Source organism: Electrona antarctica, assembly GCF_951216825.1.
Source record: "Electrona antarctica genome assembly, contig: scaffold_129, whole genome shotgun sequence".
Taxonomy (NCBI): domain Eukaryota; kingdom Metazoa; phylum Chordata; class Actinopteri; order Myctophiformes; family Myctophidae; genus Electrona; species Electrona antarctica.
The window spans coordinates 157,480-179,014 of NW_027638429.1; the positions used below are offsets into that span (position 1 = coordinate 157,480).

A 21,535-nucleotide genomic window follows, 5' to 3' on the forward strand; every position below is an offset into this window, starting at 1 on the left:
TTAATTTTTGGCTAGATAAGCCAAAAAATAGGCCATTATTTGCGGGCCAGATCGTATACCACTTCACATGGAAAAAAATAGACAATTCAACTGAACATTAATGCCATGAACGGATTGCCTTTAAAACTTTTTTGTGACTCATCTCTACTCTGATCTGATGTCGTCGGTGTATTCTACAAAACAGTGTTGTAGCAACGTATATAGCCTACATGTGAGTCGCCCCCTCCTCCTCATAGACTCCAGAAACCAAAGTCGATCCCAGCTATATAGCCTCATGTGCAATGTAAGCAATAGGCCTATAAGTATAGGCTATAAGCCAAGCTTCTGTTTAGCTTGTAAAACAAGAAGCACCTTATGAAACTCATGCGATAGGGTTGGTGAAAATATGAATTGCTGGCACCGTATAGCTTTGATGTCATTATTTTTGGCTCATTCTGGTATAGTCAGGTAGGTAGCCACCATAAACCAGTCCATACAGTATGATTTAAGACGTTTCTTTCATGAGCGCAGTTGGGCTGTAAAATGGACAGTGGGAGAGTAGCCTATATGTAATCATAAAAACTTTATTTTTACTTGATAAAAAAAAAGTTCATAGCTAATGTAACAATCGGCTTTGATCACACATATCGCTCTTCAAAAAAAAGCAATAGCCTAAAATATATCTAACATTCCTCTCAATATGCTCAAACTGACCGAAGATCAGTTTGACATGATTGACATCCGGAATAACAGGAGAATAAAATAAATGTTTGTGTAATGTGTTATAGGTCAACTGATGACAGTGATAATGTGTTGATAATATGATGATATTTATTAGGTTACACATTATTATCGAGACAGCCTCGTACAGCGATCGCCTACTTTCAGGCGGCAGGCCAAATGGTCAATCAGCTAAATTATATAGGATATTGTGCTCGGCGTGTCGTGCGCGTAGAGCAAATATATTATTTTAATATACATTATTCCTTTGTTTTTACTTTCTTTGTGACATATATAGCCTAAGCCTACTGTATGTGTAAAGTTCGTTCCTATTGGAGCTGCTAAACAGTGCATGCACTGCACACTGATCATTTAACAAAGTTGTGAATAATTTTGTCCTTTCTACCCTCGCGCCGTCAACAATCATTAGTCGCGATCCACAAGGCCGCCACGGGAGCCTATTGATCAGTCATTGACTGATTGTTTTAGACAAAAAGTTTTTATCCGAGAGTGCGAGGTCGACCGGCTCTTTCTGTTAATTGAAGATAACAGAGTGGCAAGTTCTGGCAACAATGGCCCCCGTACTAGAATGAGAGTTTTGTGATTATCGCCGCAGAAAGAAAAGAAAATGAACAAGAAGGGGGGGCTCTCTAATTAGGAACCGCGGCTCCCGGGATCTCCCCCCCTGCTTTTGTGGCGGGGTGTGTGGAGGCTGTGGCCGGCAGGCAGGCGACAGGCGCCGAGCGCTGGACAAAGGGCTGTCTGCTGCCAAAGTGGCTGGGCGTCCAAGCGCCTCTCTCTCCTCCACAACTTCCCCGCTTAACCCTTTAACACCATGTTACACTCCAACACACCAGCTCAGTCCACCACCACAAACATCAAATATTAGTATATAACCCCATTTTAAAAAACACATAATATTGTATAGGCTAAAAGTAAAATCATTAACTGTAAATGAAATCACCCGCAAAACCGAGCGTGTTAATTTAGCCAATAGGCCTAGAAGAGATGGGCCTATAAACACTAATGAAGAGATAGGCTACATCATTATTCAGAATCCCGTTGCTGTTGGCCTGTTTAAAAAAGAAAACAAAAAGGAAAAAGCCAATAGTCTATGTTAAGCAGTCAACATATTGAATCAGGTGGGGAAAATCCACAAAATGTCATGTATTGTTTGCAGGCTTAAGTTATAGGCCTATATTTATTATTACAATCACACCCGTGTGAATTAAGTGAGGGGCGCTCTTATCATTATATTATACATCATCATACATCATCTCATGAACAACTGAAGTTATGTGATTGGTTGGTTAAAATTACGTCATATTTGGCGGACATTTGACCTAATTTCTCCTTTCATTGTCAATGGCAAATATGAGACGTGATGGGGACAAGATTTAGCGGACATTTGACCTAATTTCTCCTTTCATTGTCAATGGCAAATATTGAGGACGTGTGGGGACAAAAGCATGTATATAGGAGGCCTCAAAAAATCACACCCGTGTGAAGTGAGGGGCGCTCTAATCATCGTACATCATCAATAATGGTGGTCCCGACCCTTATTAGCCAAGGGTTCCCACTGACATACTGTACATATGCCGATTTGCTCAGAAAGACACATATGACGTAAATTCTTCATTCATTGTCAATGACATTTAATGTTTGTGTTCAGACAACACAAACATTAAACACTATAACTGTTTATAGGAGGGCCTCTCAATAATCAATAATAGGCTATAAAGGCTGCATGCAGATTAAATTGTCTGGTGTTCTAATAGCCTATAGATAGATTTTGGGCAAGGCTCCACATGCACGGATTTATGTCATTGTAGCGTTTCCGTGTCTATCCCACCTATAAATACTTGCATTACTACACTGTTTCTATAAATACACCCCCCACACAATACTACAGGAAATGGTGGACAGCAACAGTTGTTCAGCCCATAATAGCTTGGAGTTGAATGAGGTTTCCCGTCTTACATTATTGAATTGTTTTAATTCATCATTGTATTATTATTATTATTATTGTTATTTATAATAATAATAATAATAATAATTATTATTATTATTATTATTATTATTATTATTATTGTTGTTATCGTTGTTTTAAAGGCATGTTAAACTGTGTGTCAGTATAACCTTCACATCCCAGATTATTACAGATGTTTTGTTTTGTTTTGTGTTATTGTAAAATGTGGCTGAAACAGCGGAACACCTTATTTTTTAATATAAAAAAGGCGCCTCAACAGGGAAACTAGTGTAGTGGTCAGACATAAAGGTTTCTTTGCAAACACACTGCCGACAGAGGGCGCTGTTGACTCATAAGCGAGGATGAGCTACTTAGGTCATATTTCGTGTGCGTGTGTGTGCGTGTGTGTGTGTGTGTGTGTGTGTGTGTGTGTGTGTGTGCGTGCGTGCGTGTGTGTGTTAGAACCTATCATTTGTTTTAAACAAATTTACCAATAATTATAATAGGCTACAATAGCCACATTATTATAATGACAGACCTATACAGCTTTTCAACACAACGATTTTTTTTTATTGAAATTGTGAGAGAATCAAAAACAAAAAAAAAAGAAATACCCGGACAACCAGCATAAACAAGATATTTTCATCTTTAAATATATTTTATGAATAAGATATGCATTAATGATGCGTCCATTGGAGGAGGAGGGCTTGTTTTGACTCCCTCCGGGGGGGTTGGAGTGAAATAAAACCTGAGGTTTTTCCCATCTCTATACGTACGAGTCTACAACACATGTCGGGTCACAACAGGCTTAAAGAACAGTTCGCAGCAGCCTGTGTCTTTCTCCTTATCTTTTTCTCTGTGTGTGTGTGTGTGTGTGTGTGTGTGTGTGTGTGTGTGTGTGTGTGTGTGTGTGTGTGTGTGTGTGTGTGTGTGTGTGTGTGTGTGTGTGTGTGTGTGTGTGTGTGTGTGTGTGTGCAGCGATTAAACATGGCACACATGTTTTCCTTCACGTGTCACAGGCAAGAAAAAAAAATCAGCAATGCATCATAGACAGTTTTTTTTCTTTCTCAAACCAACAAGCGCTAAATAGCTTTCATTTACAGTATACGTTCATGTAAAATGAAAAAAAAAAAAAAAAAAAGCAACGAGTTAAACTCGAAATATATACACGCTAATATACAGCCTTGAATAAATTAATACCAATTGCATATTCTTGGATCCTAGCATATTTACAGAATTTTCTTTTTTTCTTTTATAATTACATAAATATTTCAGAAACAATTGTCTGGCAGAAATGACACGCGTTCTTCTCGCTTATCTCAGACGGAACGTTCATTTTCCATCCCTTTTGAAATATAGGCTATTCAATTCATTTTATTTTATTATTATTGTTTTTATTCATTTGGATGTAGCTTCTTTAAACCTTCACGCTATAGGCTGCCTGCGGGAGTCAAACGCATAGCACACATTATTAACAACGTAACGCTGCTAATTGTGAGTGATAAACACACACGTCAGAAATAGGCCCATAATGTGTCCATGTCATGATGTCTGCATGTGGTCAACATGTTCTACATGAAGGTTGTTCTAGGCCTATATTATGCTTCAAGTTAGTGATCGAACTCAAACACACTTTTGTTTTCCATATGTCAGTGCGTCAATTATATAGGGCCGGCGCGGCCCTGTATTAATTTGGCCCAGTAGACCAGCAAAAGACGCCAGTTTTCTTCCTCGCAATGTCCATGGGCGAAAAAAGTCTGGGTGAGTGGGTCAGTCGCTGCAATGTGCTGTACAAGACAATTGTATGAATGTCCATTTATATTCAAGCCAAAGTCGTGACGGAATCGAACTATAAATTCCCAGTGTGTTGGTGTTGGTCGGGGTGAGGGGATAGGCGGCCGCGGAGGAGACGCGTATCACTTCGGAGAATCTCTCAATGCTGGAGACGTCTCCCGCTGCTCTCTCTCCAGGCCGCTGACCAGTCTCTGGATGTTCTGGAGCTCGTTAATCGAGTCTTTCATGGAGGCTTTGGGCGAGCCTGACCTCACACCTGACGTCTTGTGATTGTGGTGCTGCTGCTGCTGCTCGGGCGCAGGACTCGTCTCCCTGCTGCCCGATTTCGAGGATTCCGACCCGGGGTTTAGGCTGCCTGTCAGACCGGCGCTGAGCAAACTGGAGCCTTGCGGGAGAGACACCGGCAGCTGGTAAGGGTTAAACCGGAATCTGGGTCGAGAGTTGGTCAGGAAGGGGTTCCTGGACAGGGAAGCGGCCGAGCTGGTGGCGGGCAGAGCGGACGCTGCCGCTGCAGCGGCCGCCATGTAGGTGTATGGATACGGGAACAGGCCGCCGAATGTTGGCATCGGGATGCCCTGGAATAATGCATGGAGCAAACAACCGCATGTTAGTATAACGCCTCTATAGACCGCAGTAGCCTATAGCCTACAACGGGGTCGCTTGTGAAAAAGAAGCGTCGCAGTTGTAGACCTTCTTGATAAGCGTATATATTAATTAATTCATGACTTATTCGTTTAAGTTTAATAATCAAATTACGTAATTAGGTTGACAGAAAATGGGCAAAAACAAAATATATATATATTAGTAGGCCCACACCTGTAGCCTATATATAGCATATAAGCTTTTAAAGCTTTTAAAGTTTTAAAGATAAAGCCTATATGGGAAATAGCCCTATATGAAAAAAATATCATCGCTCAGCTCATAGTAAAAAACGAACAATCATGAAATATATAATAATATACGTATTTTTGAAACCATCTATTCCTTATAGGCTATAGGTGCTTTATAATAACAATCTCAAGATAACAGTCAAATGCTTTAGGCTACTATAGTCCTATATACACACAGCCTAACAGCCTGGATCTTTAACCTATAGCTCATAATGATAATATTGTTAGTGCTAAAGCATTTACACTCCACCCAGGTCTGTTAACAATAAGCCTATAATATTTTTTTTCCACCAGGTCATGTTGATTTAAATTAAAGCTGCTTATGAAATACACCTGAGAACTATAATGCTCTGCTGCCTGCCTGCACCATAAGGCAAAAGGGAGAGAATAAGGTGTATTCTGTTAGCAGGTTTGAGCTACCATTTTTAGCCCGGCATGGCATGAGGCAGCCTCGAAGCTCCTATATCTCAAATCTCAGATGCCCATGAGCAACGCTCTGATACAATGTCATCTAACAGATGCTGCATGCAGAGTCCTGGCTGGCCTGCTCTCTATAGTAGAGATAAATCATGTAGTCTGGAAGGGGTTTTCTTACCTGAGAGGCTAGCATGTGCTGGGACAGATGGAAAGGGAAGGCGCTTGCTACTCCCGCTTGCTGGGCGGAGAGGCCATTTTCCAAAGCACTTGCTCCAGAGACTTGCGCCAGAAGATGCCCCATGCCCATGGCCGAAAAAGCTCCCGGGGACATGGCAAATTGCCCCGGGTGAAACAACAGCGGCGATCCGGCGTTGAGCGGGTTAAAGAACTGCTGACTGTGCAGGCCGGACAGAGCGAGGCTTTGTAAGTGGCTGGGGCTGAAGTGAGCGGGGCTCTCCGTCTGCACCATGAGAGGAGAGTAGCCCTCCTTGGTGGCGCTTATGCCCTCCGAGACCGAGTCCTTTTTGGGCAAGTCTGAGGTGTCCTTCCTGTGCCTGACTGTGTCTGATTTGTCCTTCTCAAGGTTCCGTGCACTGAATACGGAGTCGTCCTTCTTTTCGGGACCGGGAGCGGGCCGGTCCCGTACGCGCTCCTCGCACCTGGAGCTGTAAGGGGATAGTGGTTCAGGTCCCGGACTGATGGAGGTGGTACAGTGATCCTCCTGGTGGTCCACTTCCTGCTCGCTGTCAGAGCACGTCGTCTCCTCTGTCAATGACCAAACAAACAAACAAAACGCGTGTAAGTAGAGACCGTAGTTGTTTAAAAGAAGAAGTGTAAAATAAAGCCAATCCCATTGTTTTCAATAATAGACAAAATCCACAGCAAAGGGCCTGATCCACAGGATGTCATCTATAAAGTAGCCTACAGCAATATAGAATCCTGCACAACCACACCTATATAGATTGTCCCATCAAAGCTTCTGTACACAACAAGGCCAGCTCAAAAACTTAATGTGTGCCCTATACACATTTCATATTCATTTTCTACTTCTTCCAGTTGTTCCAGCATTGTCATTAACAATAAAGGTATCGTATTCACAAATTGGGCACTCAAATTAAGACAAATTACAACAATTGCCATATAGGAACCTACAATGATATACTGGACTTTTTGCGAGTCCATTTTTGATCAACATAATTGACCATAATGGTTTTAGGAATGTGAACATTTCAGGAAAACAGTATACAAAGTAAAATGGGTTTAATGAATGTGTTGTAATAATATAACAAGCAAATACAAATAAGCTTGTGTGTGTGTGTGTGTGTGTGTGTGTGTGTGTGTGTGTGTGTGTGTGTGTGTGTGTGTGTGTGTGTGTGTGTGTGTGTGTGTGTGTGTGTGTGTGTGTGTGCATGCGTGCGTGCGTGCGTGCTTGCGTGTTTCCTCACCTCGACTGGGTCGATTGAACCTCAGTGGACTGGCCACAGGTCCAATGGGAGAGTGGGAGGTGTCTCTGCCCGGTGCGGCTTCGCTGGACGAGGCGTCAGAGTCAGCTGCGTTTGTCAGGCCTGGAAGGGCTTTACACTGGTCCTCTCCGTACATGTGCAGAGACGGGAGGGTCAGCTGCTTCCTGCAATTCAACGACACCTTTTTAAAGGACATTTTTTCAGCTAAAATAGCAACTCTATGACCTTTATATGCTGCAGCACACATGTAAAATCCAGTATATTAATTTAACTACGATAGTATATATATCTAGAATATATAGGTCTACACCTTAGTGAAATTAGATTTTACTGTGTGTGGCCTACTATAGGGTTAGGATTTATGGCACAGACTATAGAGGGAAAAGTATAACTGTAAATATTTACAATTATTGTAACCCTTGTTGTGCATAAAAAAACATATAGGCCTATATACTGTAATTATAATGTGGTACCAATGTTGCACAAATTAAAACGGCAATAATTTGAGAATTATTATTATTATTATTATTATTATTAGTAGTAGTAGTAGTATTATTATTATTATTATTAGGCCTACCTTTTCTCCCTGCGTCCATTCCCAGTGTCTCTGAATCCTTTGGCAAATGGGTTGTTGTCAATCTTGAGCTGCGTTATCTGTGCATAGTGAGACAAACGTAAATATTTGAGGACCCAGCCATGACAAAAACAAGATTTAGACAACGTATGGCTCGCTGTATTTATTTGTCATTCGTTTATTTTGGCTTTGTTGACAATGCAATGTCCAGTCATATTCCGCCTAACGCTTAGTCCAGTGGTGTCTCGATTTGACCCACATTTGGGTCACGTGGTGCTGGTAACTTGATTAGTTCTGATATTCTCCAGCAAAGCCATAGCCCACATTGCATATTGTTAAACACACACACACGCGCGCGCGCGCGCGCACACGCACACACACACACACACACACACACACACACACACACACACACACACACACACACACACACACACACACACACACACACACAATCACAATTTGCATTATTAATAGAGACGCGTAATGACGGTGCGTAATCCTCAGGACCCCCACGAGAGACATTCTGCCGCGGCATATTTCTCTACGGGGTCACACAAGCCCTTCTTTTCTTTTTGCGCACGAGGGAAAAAAAAGCGGGGGGGGGGGGCAGAACAGAGGGAGCGATTCGAGCAGATGATCATATCAATAATTAACAACGCGGTTTGGATCATCGCTATACTCGGTGCAAGTGTCTTATTGTGAAATAAGCCCTTTAGCTTATCCCATCACAAGGCGTTTACTACCACGGCATTTACTGGACAGCCACCCCCCCACCACCCCCCCTATAGCTCTTTCCGCCGCCTCGTAACACCGCTGGCCTCAATATGCGATACGGGGTTTGTGCTGCCCGAGAGAGAGAGAGAGAGAGAGAGAGAGAGAGAGAGAGAGAGAGAGAGAGAGAGAGAGAGAGAGAGAGAGAGAGGGGCCCGTGTTTTCCCCTCCTCACCTTGCATGGAACTCTGGAGGAATTTACCAGCGGACCAATGGGAGCATGCGTTGCTCCCCTCCGCCGCCATGCATGCGCTTTACGCATCTGTCACGGTTTGATTGCACAGCCCCGTTGACTGTGTTGCTCGACGAGCCTAAGTGCCCTCTAATCGATTGTGACTCTTTGCCATAAACTTTACGATTGCAACAAGGCCACCAGCCCCCCGCCACCCCACCCCACCCCTCGACACGAACCCCAATTAGCTTCATCTGAGGAGGAGGGGGGTGCTATCAAATGTAAGAATTACCGATAGTCTACAATCAAAGACGGACTAAAGAAAAACACACCTATGCAGATAATTCCTACCAATTTAAGAGGCATGTTTCCTTTGGCTACTGCATGCTATACAACACAGCAAACCATATTTCTTAATTTTTACACATGAAGCCAGCAGCCTAAAGATATAGGCCTAAAACAGATTACTATACTCCGCACGAAGTCTAAACATTTTCCAAACAATGCCAGAGAGCTGGAATCACAGACAGGCCTCGCAGTAAACCTATACCGTGCAAGAGCAGCAGTAAATCTGAATTTACAGCCCAAAATATCAGCAGGTACTAGGCTACGTTAAAACCTACAAGCTTATACGGAACACAGCAATTAAAAAAATACACCACTGTATAGGAAAATTAGACGAGGTATACAAAATGGCCACTCAGATTAACTCTTAACGGGAATGATCTGGTATGGGAGAATTATGCAAACAACAATACAGTAGCTAGCAGTAGCTATCTTATAGTCTAATGTTGACACTGCTGCTTACCTTGTCATTCTGATATGCTGTCACAGCCACAAAGTCAGTCTCCGGGAACACATATGTCCTGAAAGTACTGTATGGGAGTTTGAGGATGTCATTGGCCCTCACGATATGAAATCTGGGCTGATACTTGTGCATGGAATTTAAAATCGTCTGCAGAGAGAGGGGAGGGAGGGAGGGAAGGGCGAGAGGTGTACATAAATAATTAAAAATCCCACCTGAAGGCTTTTCTCGTGTTTTCTTCACACCATGCAATAGGCCTATACGAGTCTAGACAGACGCTCACAAGATGTAATATAAAAATAACGTACATAATCCACTACATTGTTCGTGACACACCTTGGCTCTTTTAAATATAATAATGACTGTATTATGCTTGTCTGTAATTACCGGGGACTGGGAAAAAACTGGCCCACACATGTTGTAAAGAGAGTTGATATATGAAACAAACCACAGGCTACTATAGGCTGTATAATTCGCTATATATAATTCACAATTTTAAGGACATTGTGTGTCGAATATAGGCCAAGTGAAGACTGTGAAACTACATACAAATCTGAAGTCATGTAAATATTCAATCTGGCTGCGCGGCTCGCGCCCCCAGGTCTGGGTGAATTAAACACATTCTGCACGGGCTGTATTTCACCACGTGTAGCCTACTTTCTTTCAGTCATTCATCATTTTTCATTTTTACAGTCTCTGCATGCCTATTGCACTTGAGAGACCTGGGGTAAAACATGCAGGGGCCCCAGCGCACGTTGTTTGTGTTATAGGCCTATCCTGCTCGCTCTGCTCTCACTCGGTCAAGATGCGCCATAGTGCAATGAAGATATCACAGCAGACGTCAAAACCAAACGGCTAACCCAATTCCAAGCAAGCCGATTTCGTGTCATTTCTCTTTTGACCCGATTTCCACTATAGCCATAGGCTACTTAACCTGATCCAATTGCAAACGCTCTCCTCAATATTTATTTATTTATTTATTTATTTATTTATTTATTTATTTATTTATTTATTTATTTATTTATTTATTTATTTATTTATTTATTTATTTATTTATTTATTTATTTATTTATTTATCTATCTATCTATCTATCTATCTGTCTATCTGTCTATCTGTCTATCTATCTTAAATTTAGCGTTAGGAAAAAATATCCAATGACGCGTTTGCAGCTCCAGACGCCATTCCACCGTACGGGGGGCCTGGTATTATGAATAGCATAAGCATAACTAGAAAAAGCTTGGCGAGATTCATGAGATGTTGTTGACCCTGTGGAAGTTCAGGCTAATAATATTCTTGAGAGGTCGTTGGAAAACATAAGTAGCCCTGCGGCTATGTCAGCAGCAGTTGGAAATTGAAGTGTCGACAAAGTGTCAACAGCTTCGGCCGATGCCATAATATTATATAGCAAGTTTCTCTATGAGAGAATATACATGGGGGCAAAGCATGCAAAGCACGTAAACAAAACACCACATACATTCAATGTTCTGATATTTAGCAGCTTTTGTATATATATATAAGTATAAGTATATAAGTACAGTATAGAAGCTAAAACATTGAATTGTGTCAAATGTAAATATGCCCTAAAGGCTAGGAGAAATTAAATAAAGTACATACATTGCTTGTACTTACAAATCCATGCTTGTCCGAGATATTGTTCGTCAGCTTGAGTTTATGAAAAGCAACAGGCTTGGCCATCCACTGCTCTCCAGTGGCAGGGCTATCGGGGTGAATGTACATCCTCTTCGGCATCTCAGGGTCAGCCTTCCCCGCTACCATCCAACGGGAGTTATGGAACTTGTAGCGGCAATCATCCGCGGCAACTATATCCATCAACAGAATATATTTGGCTTTTTTGTCAAGCCCGTTTATTCGGACTTTAAACGGAGGAAACATTCTCCTGGAAGAGAGGGGGAAAACACGCGATTAACTCGCTGCCATTTGTAAAACATGGAAAACTATTACAAATAAAAATACAAACGTTAATATGGGGCGTGCTATAGGCCTATATGTCCACACCGAAAAAGGCTATTACAGGCGTATTACACGAATGTATGGGTTAGGGTGTGTGTGTGTGTGTGTGTGTGTGTGTGTGTGTGTGTGTGTGTGTGTGTGTGTGTGTGTGTGTGTGTGTGTGTGTGTGTGTGTGTGTGTGTGTGTATAATAGATCAGAACATCAGCTATACAAGCTATAGACTATAAGCCTATATAGTCACATATTTATGACCATATCACTTCACCGTGCCATCTTTTTAAGTGACAGGCTGTTTACAAAATTCAGAAGCGCAACTGCCACCTCAGAATGCAGTTTGATCATAACTCAATTAAATAGCCTATAATGCTTACTATTTATTTAGGACGTATTTTCTGTGTGCAAAACATATTGGCCTATATGTTTTTCTTTTTACTGAAACGTTTTAGGCTGGAGATATGAAACTTAGATTTTATTTTGTAAAATCGTCATATAGCCTAAACAATGATTGTGCTCTTATTCCTGTTCATGACACACAACATATAGTAATAATATTTTGTAGCATATAGTAATCGTAATTCTTCCGAATCATCTGTCTATAGACAGCTTCTCGGTTGTATTGTTTATATGTTATGTGTATATGTGTATATGTTGTTGTGTGTATTCTGCAGATAATCGTGGAAAATGGATGCTGATAAAAAAAAAAAAATTAAATTAAAAAAAAAAACATCGAGTAGCACTATAGGCATTTACGCACGTATAAGTTTCGACTGTAAATAATATAGCCTATAGGCGATAGCTTCACTAAACTACTCGCATATAAATGCAGCTCGTCTTATATGTGGGCCTATGTGGAAATTTTAGATTATGTGGCACATAATGTGCAGAACTGTACAGTGTAAAATTCTTACCTTCCGGATTTGGTAATAACCATCTCCGTTCCCACTTTATGGAACTGGTCCCAAAGATCCTTGGCTTCGAGGGTGACTTTCGGGTCGTCGTCCACTTCTTCCTCCGGCTCCAAACTCTTCAAGCTGCGGAGATGAGCCGCCTGATGGTGGTGACTCAAAGCCGGGTGTAGCCCTGCCTCCGCCGCCCCACTTAGATGGTCCGCCATGGGCTTGGTGAGCGCCCCGGGAGGCAGACTGAGAGCCGGGAAAAAGGAGGGCTGCGTGGCCGCTAGGAAAGCTGACATGTGGAAGTCGGTCGGCCGGTGAGCGTGGAAAGGGTGATAAGCCATGGCAGTCCCTGTGAAAACTGGATCTCTCATCGGTGCATCCAAAAAAATCAAAGTGAAATAATGATAGGCAGTGGTATTTCCCCCAGCAAACAGCGGTATAGGTCCGTGTCCAGAGTAATTGATTTCTGCAAGAAGTATACAGAAAGTAAATTAGAAAACAAAATACGCGTTGTTAGCGGACGCGTTATTGCAAATACGGGGGGGAATAAAAGCCAAGAATTGCTCGCGATCGTCCTTCGGTAATATAGCTCCGCGATGTCCCGTAATGAAAATGGCCAAAGTGGTGTTTCAGTTCAGCGACGCTTCGAGGACAGAGGCGCGCTTTGCTGCGTGTGTTCGCCGGTCCCTCTCAAGAAAAATGCGCTCTCTATGTCGGAGGGCTGGACGGTGCGAATGTGCGATCATTCCACACGACGGCTCCGGAGTTGGACTGGTGAGATGTTGCCCCGTTCACTGTAGAACTGTGAGTATCTCACATGTCCTTCCTGCCTCGATCCCAACACTAATGAACCAAGCCCCTTTGATTGCTGATTTTACGCTTTCTGGACCAATTGTGGGCCTCTATAGGCGTGGTTTTGACAGCTCCGGCCAGACTCGAGGAGAGGGGGTGGACAAGAAGGTGTCGGAGGCATTAGCAGTAAGAAAACATGTCAACAGAATAAAATATTAACCAATGACAGGAAAGATCGGGAAATCCCACCCCCATCTCCAAGCCAAACACCGGGTCAGCCCTCAATTCTTGGCCGGTGGAGATATCACCTCCATCGGCTTGCGTTTTATAATGTCGATGAGGTGCTCATTCGGTGGAACCTCCGGAGAAACGAACCTGTCCACCGCTTGAATGTCTGAATTGATCACCGTTCCGTGGAATCGCTGAGATTATTGACAAAATATCGGTGCTCTGTTGTATGACTATAGTGCAACTCAAAACAGTCATTTAAATCTCATTGCGATTGTATTTAGTGTCATCTCTCCGGCGTTTCATGTTTTTTAAAAACCTATATGCGTAAAAGACGCGTATAGGCTAATTATTATTATGTTATCGGTCCTTTTTTTTCTTTCCTTTTTTTTTTTTTTTACCCCCGGGCGAGCATAGCCTATCACGCACGAACGGACCGGATTTATAACGATAGCATATACCAGACCATGTTGTGTTGTCTCTCTGTGCTCGTGAGAATTAAACCATGTACCTCCAGGGCTAAGAGCGATTTATCAGTCGTTTTCTTGACTCGCTGCTGTCTCGTGAACGACTTGACGGGGAGGGCAGCCAGCTAATAAACCGGACATTGCCACTTTAAATGGTCTCCAGCCCCCGGGGCCATTCGAAACACGCGAACCCAGATGCTGCTGCTTCATGCTGCTGCGTCGAGGCAAGAGGAAAAAGAAAACACATGAATGAATTGCACAGCGAAAGTGGTGAGTGCTTCTACTTCGATGCAAACACTTCCTTGTAGTCTACTCTAGGCTGTTTAGTGGGCGTTAAAATGAACACGCAGCAGTTGTCATATTGTGACACAGGCATCAAACTACATTTCCTTTTCGACCGTGTAATATCTCGTCAATTTTCGAGGAATCTTTTTTTTATTTTTTTATTCAGGAGGCTATATTGTTTGTTGGGTGTAGCTATTAGCAAATTTCGGTTGCGTTAAAATGCTGCCCAACAACAATTCCCCCCCAAAAAGATCGCCAGTTATGCTTTTGTTCTTGAATTTCCACTTCAAACCGACCGATGGGGATGATGTATTGCACAGTCGTTACGGATGTTTTCCTGCGAGCGCCAGAGTGGTGTCGCCCTCCGCCAGCCCTGATGGTGTTTGTCAAACCGTGTAGCTACATGTGAAACACTTCATACCTTCACGCGTGACCCATGGTGGCGACTCAATCTCCTTTCTCCACTCTTTTGTGTGTTCCTTTAAGAAAATCCATTCTCGGGGCCCTTGATTAACTTGGACTCAGTTTGTTAAAGAGCCGCTTGGCGCCAGTCGGCTGACGCACCACAATAAGAGCAGTCTCTTGTCACTTCATATTTACCCCAAAGTCTTTTGGTAGCGCCTTGCAATCCCCGTCGCCATCTCTGCGTCCGAGCCAAAGCCGCGGCGCTTACGCTCGAGTTTTAGGCACAAGAAAGCCCCCCCGATTATTACTTTGTGTCAAATGTGAGTTTGGATAAACAGCAGCTTTCTCTCAGAGCTTTATCAGAACGGACATACTTTGGTCTGGACCCCCCTCTCTCTATAGTCTTCCCCTCCCACCACTTCCACTGTCTTGATGCAGAACATCGTCACTTCGACATAAAACTGAAACAAAAACTGATAATCCTTCCGAATGAGACTGTCAGAGACAGACGCATTTCCTATTAACCCTTATGGCCCCGTGCAACCCTCCTATACACTCAAATCCACAGGTGTGCAAGTTCTCTATTAAATTAATTGGACATGTTGGGGGGGAAAGAAAACAAGCAATAAGCATATAGGCCTATATGTGCATGTCAGAAATATTGTGTGTGTGTGTGTGTGTGTGTGTGTGTGTGTGTGTGTGTGTGTGTGTGTGTGTGTGTGTGTGTGTGTGTGTGTGTGTGTGTGTGTGTGTGTATATATATATATATATATATATATATATATATATATATATATATAAACAAACCAACAAAACAAATATTATTTAACATTTTTAAATATGTTCATGTCTGCATTGCAGGACAAAACTAAACACTTGTTGCTTATATTAGAATTAGGCTTTGGCTAAAAGGTGAACTGGTCCTGGACTCTGTAAAAAGGAGCAACACTTATAAGAAAGCACAAATGACAAATCCATGTTTGTATTTATGAACGAGCTAGTGCATGTTTTCTTTGCATTGTGAATAAAACACAGATTAGCTCGCTGTGGTGTCAATGGCTCTGTAGATTAACTGATTTGACACAATGAAGGCTACTGCATCCCTACATTTCTCCAATGACAAATAGCCGCGGGTCATACAGTACAGTGTCAGTGCATGCCCTCATGGGAATGTGTTTTACTCATTTATATATGTTGTCATGCATTGAAAACTAAACTAAATAAAATACAATAAACATTGTCGTATGGGCATATGGACTATATATTAACACTGAATACTCATATCTTAAGAAATCCATTTTGGTTTAGTTTATTATTATCGGTGATTTGTAAGTTATGTGTCATGGCTCCAATATTTGCAAACGTCCCACACGTATTTGACCGGACAGTTAATTTAATTTCAAAGGCTACACCTTAGATTTATGGAATGACAGAGATGGAGCGAGAGCCGGTGGTGAGTGAAGGGAACCTCAGTTGAGCAGTTACTCAGGCCTTAACGTCTGACTTAGTTGGAACCGAAAACGTTTTGAGTAGAAAAAGATTAGCAACATATGGAGGCAGCTAACGGGCTTTTCCTCCGAGTATAAACTCAACGGGCTAATTATATCAACAACACTTTGATAATTAGGCACCATTTATTTGTTCTGTCTCCTCGACGTTACACATCTATAAACACGATCCTATAACACGGGGGCCATTAACGGGCACCATTAAAAAACCTATTAAAGACGGAATAACTCATTTGGTTCAGCCAAGACAATATACATTATGGTAAAAAAAAAACATTAACATTTGTGAATATGGTTATGCCACAAGCCACATCCAATGGAATAGGGTTCTTGCCCTCGCCTGGCAACATCAGATCAGTCAGTGCATGTGCGACCTCCCCCAAAGGTCACGTCGTTTTTAAGGCGTATAAAGTTGAAGCTGTGAACCGGGCTCAAAGGGCACCTCGTCCGCGGGTTCCGGAGACAGCTTCATTAGACCCCGGTGCCCTTGTACCGTCCGCTCAATAGAATCTGTTAAATTGCAAGACCTGGGTGAAAAGACGCGTAAAGACATTCTAATACGCGGCGCCACAAGGATCATTTTTGGTGACCTGCGATAGTGATATGGCACAAAGAATTGCCTAATTGCAATATAACGGGACGGTGCAAGGGCTTATTTGTCTATAATCGAGTATATTGTTCTTCTTTCGCTGCTCAGACATTGTTACTTTCTTCCCTTTCATCTCTTCATCGTCTCTTCCCATCTCCCTGCATCATCTCTCCGGCTAAATATAGCGGGTAGACGGAGGCCTTGGCGCCAGACCGTTTAAGACCTGTCAGAGTCCCTCATATTTCCCCTTGTCACATGTACACCCAGCGCCTCCTCCTCCTCCTTCTCCTCCTCCTCCTCCTCCGGCTACCAGCGGCCCCCGAACCACCACCACCACCACCTCCTCCCCTTCCTCTTTCATTCTCGCTTTTCCTCCCCTTGTCTCCCCCCCACACACACACGAACCTGTTTACATTTCTCCCCGTTTCTTCCCGTCTCATTAAAGCCGGGGGGTGTATTTGTAAGCCCTGTTCAATGGTGCCCTCGGCTCTGTGAACTTGGCATCATTTGCTCGTCTTCGGGTTCGTGTTTGTCTCATTGACCCGAGTCAGCGGGGCGGCCGCTGAGCTGTCCACTTCACTGGGCCGAACCGAGGCTGATTGACGAAAAATAACAGCTCTGCACAAGAGGGCAGCAGCCACACACACACACACGCACGCGCACACACACACACACACACACACACACACACACACACACACACACACACACACACACACACACACACACACACACACACACACACACACACACACACACACACACACACACACAGAGAGAGAGAGCGAGCGAGCGAGCGAGAGAGAGAGAGAGAGAGAGAGAGAGAGAGAGAGAGAGAGAGAGAGAGAGAGAGAGAGAGAGAGAGAGAGAGGATCTGTGTGATGAGGAATTATAGCCTATTGTAAGCCTCATTGTTAATTTTATTTTGAGATTCATTCATTGTACAAAAAATACAAAATGGACCCAAACTCAGGGAAGAGTGGGTATTATTATTAGTAGGCCTAGTAGTTTTGTGCAAGTTGCAAAAGAGTTGGTGTAATTATAGCCTATTATTATTATTATTATTATTATTATTATTGGTATTATTGGTATTATTGGTATTATTATTATTATTAGTTTTGTGCATGGTGCAAAATAGTGAGTGTAATTAGCCTATTATTAGTATTAGTATTATTAGTTTTGTGCGTGATGAAAAAAAAGTGAATGGAATTACTTGTGTGCTCTGGGACCTTAGAGTATACTCTAAGTCTGGGACAGGGAAAGAGAGCATGGTGAATAAATAAACAAATGATAAGTATGGCGTATATGTTCAGATGTGTATTTAAATAGTTTAGTCAGGATTGTCACTTTGAAGTGCCATTGGTGTCAATCATTTAGAATGACGTCGGTTTTGCACCACGTGCACGTGTCCAAACATGGATATATACTATTGGGTATAAAACAGCTTGACATTTCCGTAGTTTATCCTTAGTTTACATATTGCTTAAAAAGTTATAGCCTATATCAGCTATGTTGGTCTGAAACTAGCGTGAATGCATTCTGTAGACCGGACCCAAAGCGAGTAGCCAATTGTTGCGCACTGAAAATATCAGATCTACAGCATTGTGATAAATGTACGAAGAAGTCCGTCTTATCTTAAACCTATAATGTATTGCTCCACGACGGTGTCGCGCTAGAAATTTGAAAATAGAAGACCTATACAAGCCCACAGCGTGCGAAGTATGTATCCGGGCTTATATATAGGTACACACAGGTGTGAGTGGCTGGCAGGAGCAGGCAGGTAGGCTAGGTTAACAGGTGGGGGCGCTAGAATGACCCTGGGGAATCGTTGAACAAGCCTGTCTCACTCACCGTTCTCTGCGAGTGATAAAGTGGCAGTCTACCATTCTCTGGCCATACATAAGTAATAGCAGGGTTTTATTACGACGGGGGGGCGGGCGGGTGAGCTCATAGAGGAAAAATTGCATGCAGTGTATGCGGTGATTTGCGGGAACCCCTTTTGGTGTTAGCATTATGTTATGCTTTAGCTATTGAAACATAGCAGATCTACAAGCTCATAGCCCGCCACCGAGTGGCGTGCTACGAGCTTGTAGGTCTGCTATCTTTGAAAAATCGAAGAACGACTGACATAGAAACATAGCTTTTTCAGAAAACTGTCAGGATGTAGAAGACATTTTTAGAATCGTCCTCAGGTCTAAATGGGTTAAAAAAAACAAAAAAGGCATTCTCCTAAAACCCTTCAGTGAGCATGCATTAAATATTCTATAATACTGACTGCATTTGAGCTTTATTGTCCAAACCCTTTGCTCCGACGTGTTCATGAGATAGGCCTGAGTAAAGTTAGTTAAACATCTCTCCCCCCTTTGACTCTTTTGGCAGCACCATGCAGTTGGAGGTAGAGAGCCATGCGACACGGCGACATTCCTACTGCTCGCTGGCCGGCGACAGAGCTCTCCTCCTGGCCCCGTGCCTTTGATCAGTGCGCCCTGGTCTGGTCTGGTCTGGTCTGGTCTGGTCTGCGCCACGGAGCTACAGGTGGGTTCACTTCATGGCGTCATGTACCAGCCGCCGGGTGCTGTTAACTCAGTCGGATGGCGACAGTGCATGCGCTTATAGGCGTGCGTCATGGCGCGGAACGGCGGAACGTTGCGCCTTGCCTTATTTATTTTCCTGTAGACCCGTGACCCGTCCGTCCCCAGATACCAAATTTCGAAATGTACACATTTTTGTGCGATCATTTATTCGTGGCATGTCAGAGATGGCAGTGACACTGGTCTGAAATAGAACTGGAATTAAGCACACAAACAGCCATGCTTAGGTTTAGGAATATAGAGATATCTGTCGGGTTTTTCTTCTTGTTTTTTGTTTAAAGAATAGACAGTCTGTTTATCCACAAACAGGATAAAAATAATCGTACATTCGAGTTAAATATATATAGATATAGATATATCGATAAAGACTGATTTTTTTGTATTAGTAAATATATGGGCTACCTAGTTCGAGTGCCGATTGGGTGAGTATTTAATAGATCATCATCACATCAAATGCCTTCATCATGGCTTCATAGCTCAATGATTCCTTATTATTTTGTCCTCGTCGACGTCAAGCGACCCCTCTTAACTCCATATAGGCTCTCGCATTTAAAATGCCCGAATGGATCTATCATCAATCAATCATCATCATTGTATAATATTTAGTATACGAAAACGTTTGTTGCACGTCTAATCTAAACGTTTCCGAATAAGGTGTATATATACCATCGTTTTATTTTACTTTTATAAGCGAGGGAACCTTTTTCCACTGTTAGCCTATAGCCTATATATATATTTTATTTATTTATTGAAAGATCAAATTGCCTGGAAATATTGCCAACATGATATAGGCCTACTTTATTAATTGTTTTTAACTGTGGGTGTTTTCATCGTCTCATGAAAACAATATTAAATAGCCTTTAATGAATAAGTGCTATATACACCTGGGCTGAGTTGGTATATTTATTCCTTCCATAATACCTGTTCAGACGATAGGCCTAATACCAACGTTTGTTTTATCCTGTGTCTTTTAAACACAATTATTGCTGTGAGACCATATTATTGTGTTAGTTTGGACAGTGGACACACTTGGTTTTGCGATAAGGACAACACATTTTAGCAGCCAACATGTGTTTATTTTACAGGCCTAACTTGTTGACAGCGTCTCCAAATTCAATTTCCATCTCATGCGACGGGAACATAGAATCGCATTATAGCCTACAGGAGGCGATGTGAAATTACCTGAAGTCCGGACGAAGGAAATGCTTTTATTTCGCTACTTTAATTGAATGAGGGGGGTGGAAAAAAGCACTTCTGCGTGTTAATATGTCAGCTCTCACGTGACGCTGTCATTGCATTACAAATAAGGGCACACATAATGAGAATAATCTTATTTGCTGATAACAGGATTATAGGTGTCCATAGGCCGTATACACTCATTCAATTCTGTTATATGTTCAATCTCATACCGACGTCATATGACGATATGAGACATATAACTTTGTTTATAAAGAATGTAAACTTAATCAAGGGGAACAAACTGTGCGTTAGGATACATGTAGGCTATAACTAATTGTAGTTTTAAGTAGACCTATGCTTGTTGACGTATAGAGTTATTTTATTTATAATTATAGCCTATAGGTTTCGGTCCGGGAGCGCGATTTTAATAATATAGCCTATATGTTTTAATAATTTACTACCTTCTGAAATAGTTAAATAATCGTTAGGAAATAACGTTTGATTCAATTCAAACCGAAAGTTCAAATATGAACATACAAAAAAAAGTAATACAAAAAGAAAACTCATTAAGTGTTCCCAATGGAACTGCAAGTGTTCTGCAACGTTTTGATTAAATAACAATTAAGAATGAAGAATTAATCTATTTGACATTAATTGATATGGCAGTTAATTTGAAACAAAACTGAACAATATTAGTTTTTTAATATAATACATTTCTGTTATGTATAGGCTATCTATAGCCTATATCTATACCAAATACAGTTGATGAAATTAAAAACAGAATAGATAAATCTCCATGAATTAAGAGGAAATTGGGTAATTAGACAGTGTATAGGGCTATAAAAAGAAAGAAAAGGGAAACAAGAATTAGCAACATTAAGTACCGGTCTAGGCTACCTCAACATATAGAAAAATAAAAAAGACCATTGTAAAAACTGAGCATAAATGCAGATAGGTATAGGCTATATAGGATATCATGTATTTCTATCAGACACATACTTCAGCATGATGAGATGTGTTTTCAGAAGGAGATATTTGATCAAACAAAAGGCTGAGCTGTTTGCC

General features: G+C 42.0%; 1 protein-coding gene across 2 annotated transcripts; it reads right to left on the reverse strand.

The window, feature by feature from the left end:
* Positions 1 to 3,557: 3,557 nt before the first annotated feature.
* On the reverse strand, positions 3,558 to 14,177 carry tbx2b (T-box transcription factor 2b). Of its 2 annotated transcripts, none has more exons than XM_079530984.1 (7): positions 12,439 to 14,177; positions 11,188 to 11,455; positions 9,561 to 9,707; positions 7,810 to 7,886; positions 7,215 to 7,396; positions 5,948 to 6,534; positions 3,558 to 5,037 (listed from the first exon to the last, which is right to left on the reverse strand). In XM_079530984.1, exons 1-7 carry the CDS (start codon positions 12,795 to 12,797, stop codon positions 4,585 to 4,587), a joined length of 2,073 nt encoding a protein of 690 aa, XP_079387110.1. In that variant the 5' UTR covers positions 12,798 to 14,177; the 3' UTR covers positions 3,558 to 4,584. The 2 variants fall into 2 exon arrangements, with proteins under 2 accessions (XP_079387110.1, XP_079387109.1); XM_079530983.1 differs by having other exon boundaries at positions 11,173 to 11,455.
* Between the last annotated feature and the right edge of the window lie 7,358 nt (positions 14,178 to 21,535).

What these genes read in the sequence shown, in the direction of transcription:
- tbx2b (XM_079530983.1), bottom strand. Translation starts at nt 12,797, where the DNA reads ATGAGAGATCCAGTTTTCACAGGGACTGCCATGGCTTATCACCCTTTC. An exon ending in GTTATTACCAAATCCGGAAG is followed by an intron (nt 11,456 to 12,438) that starts GTAAGAATTTTA and finishes CCTCTCTTCCAG; the next exon opens with GAGAATGTTTCCTCCGTTTA. An exon ending in GTTCAATCGACCCAGTCGAG is followed by an intron (nt 6,535 to 7,214) that starts GTGAGGAAACAC and finishes GGTCATTGACAG; the next exon opens with AGGAGACGACGTGCTCTGAC.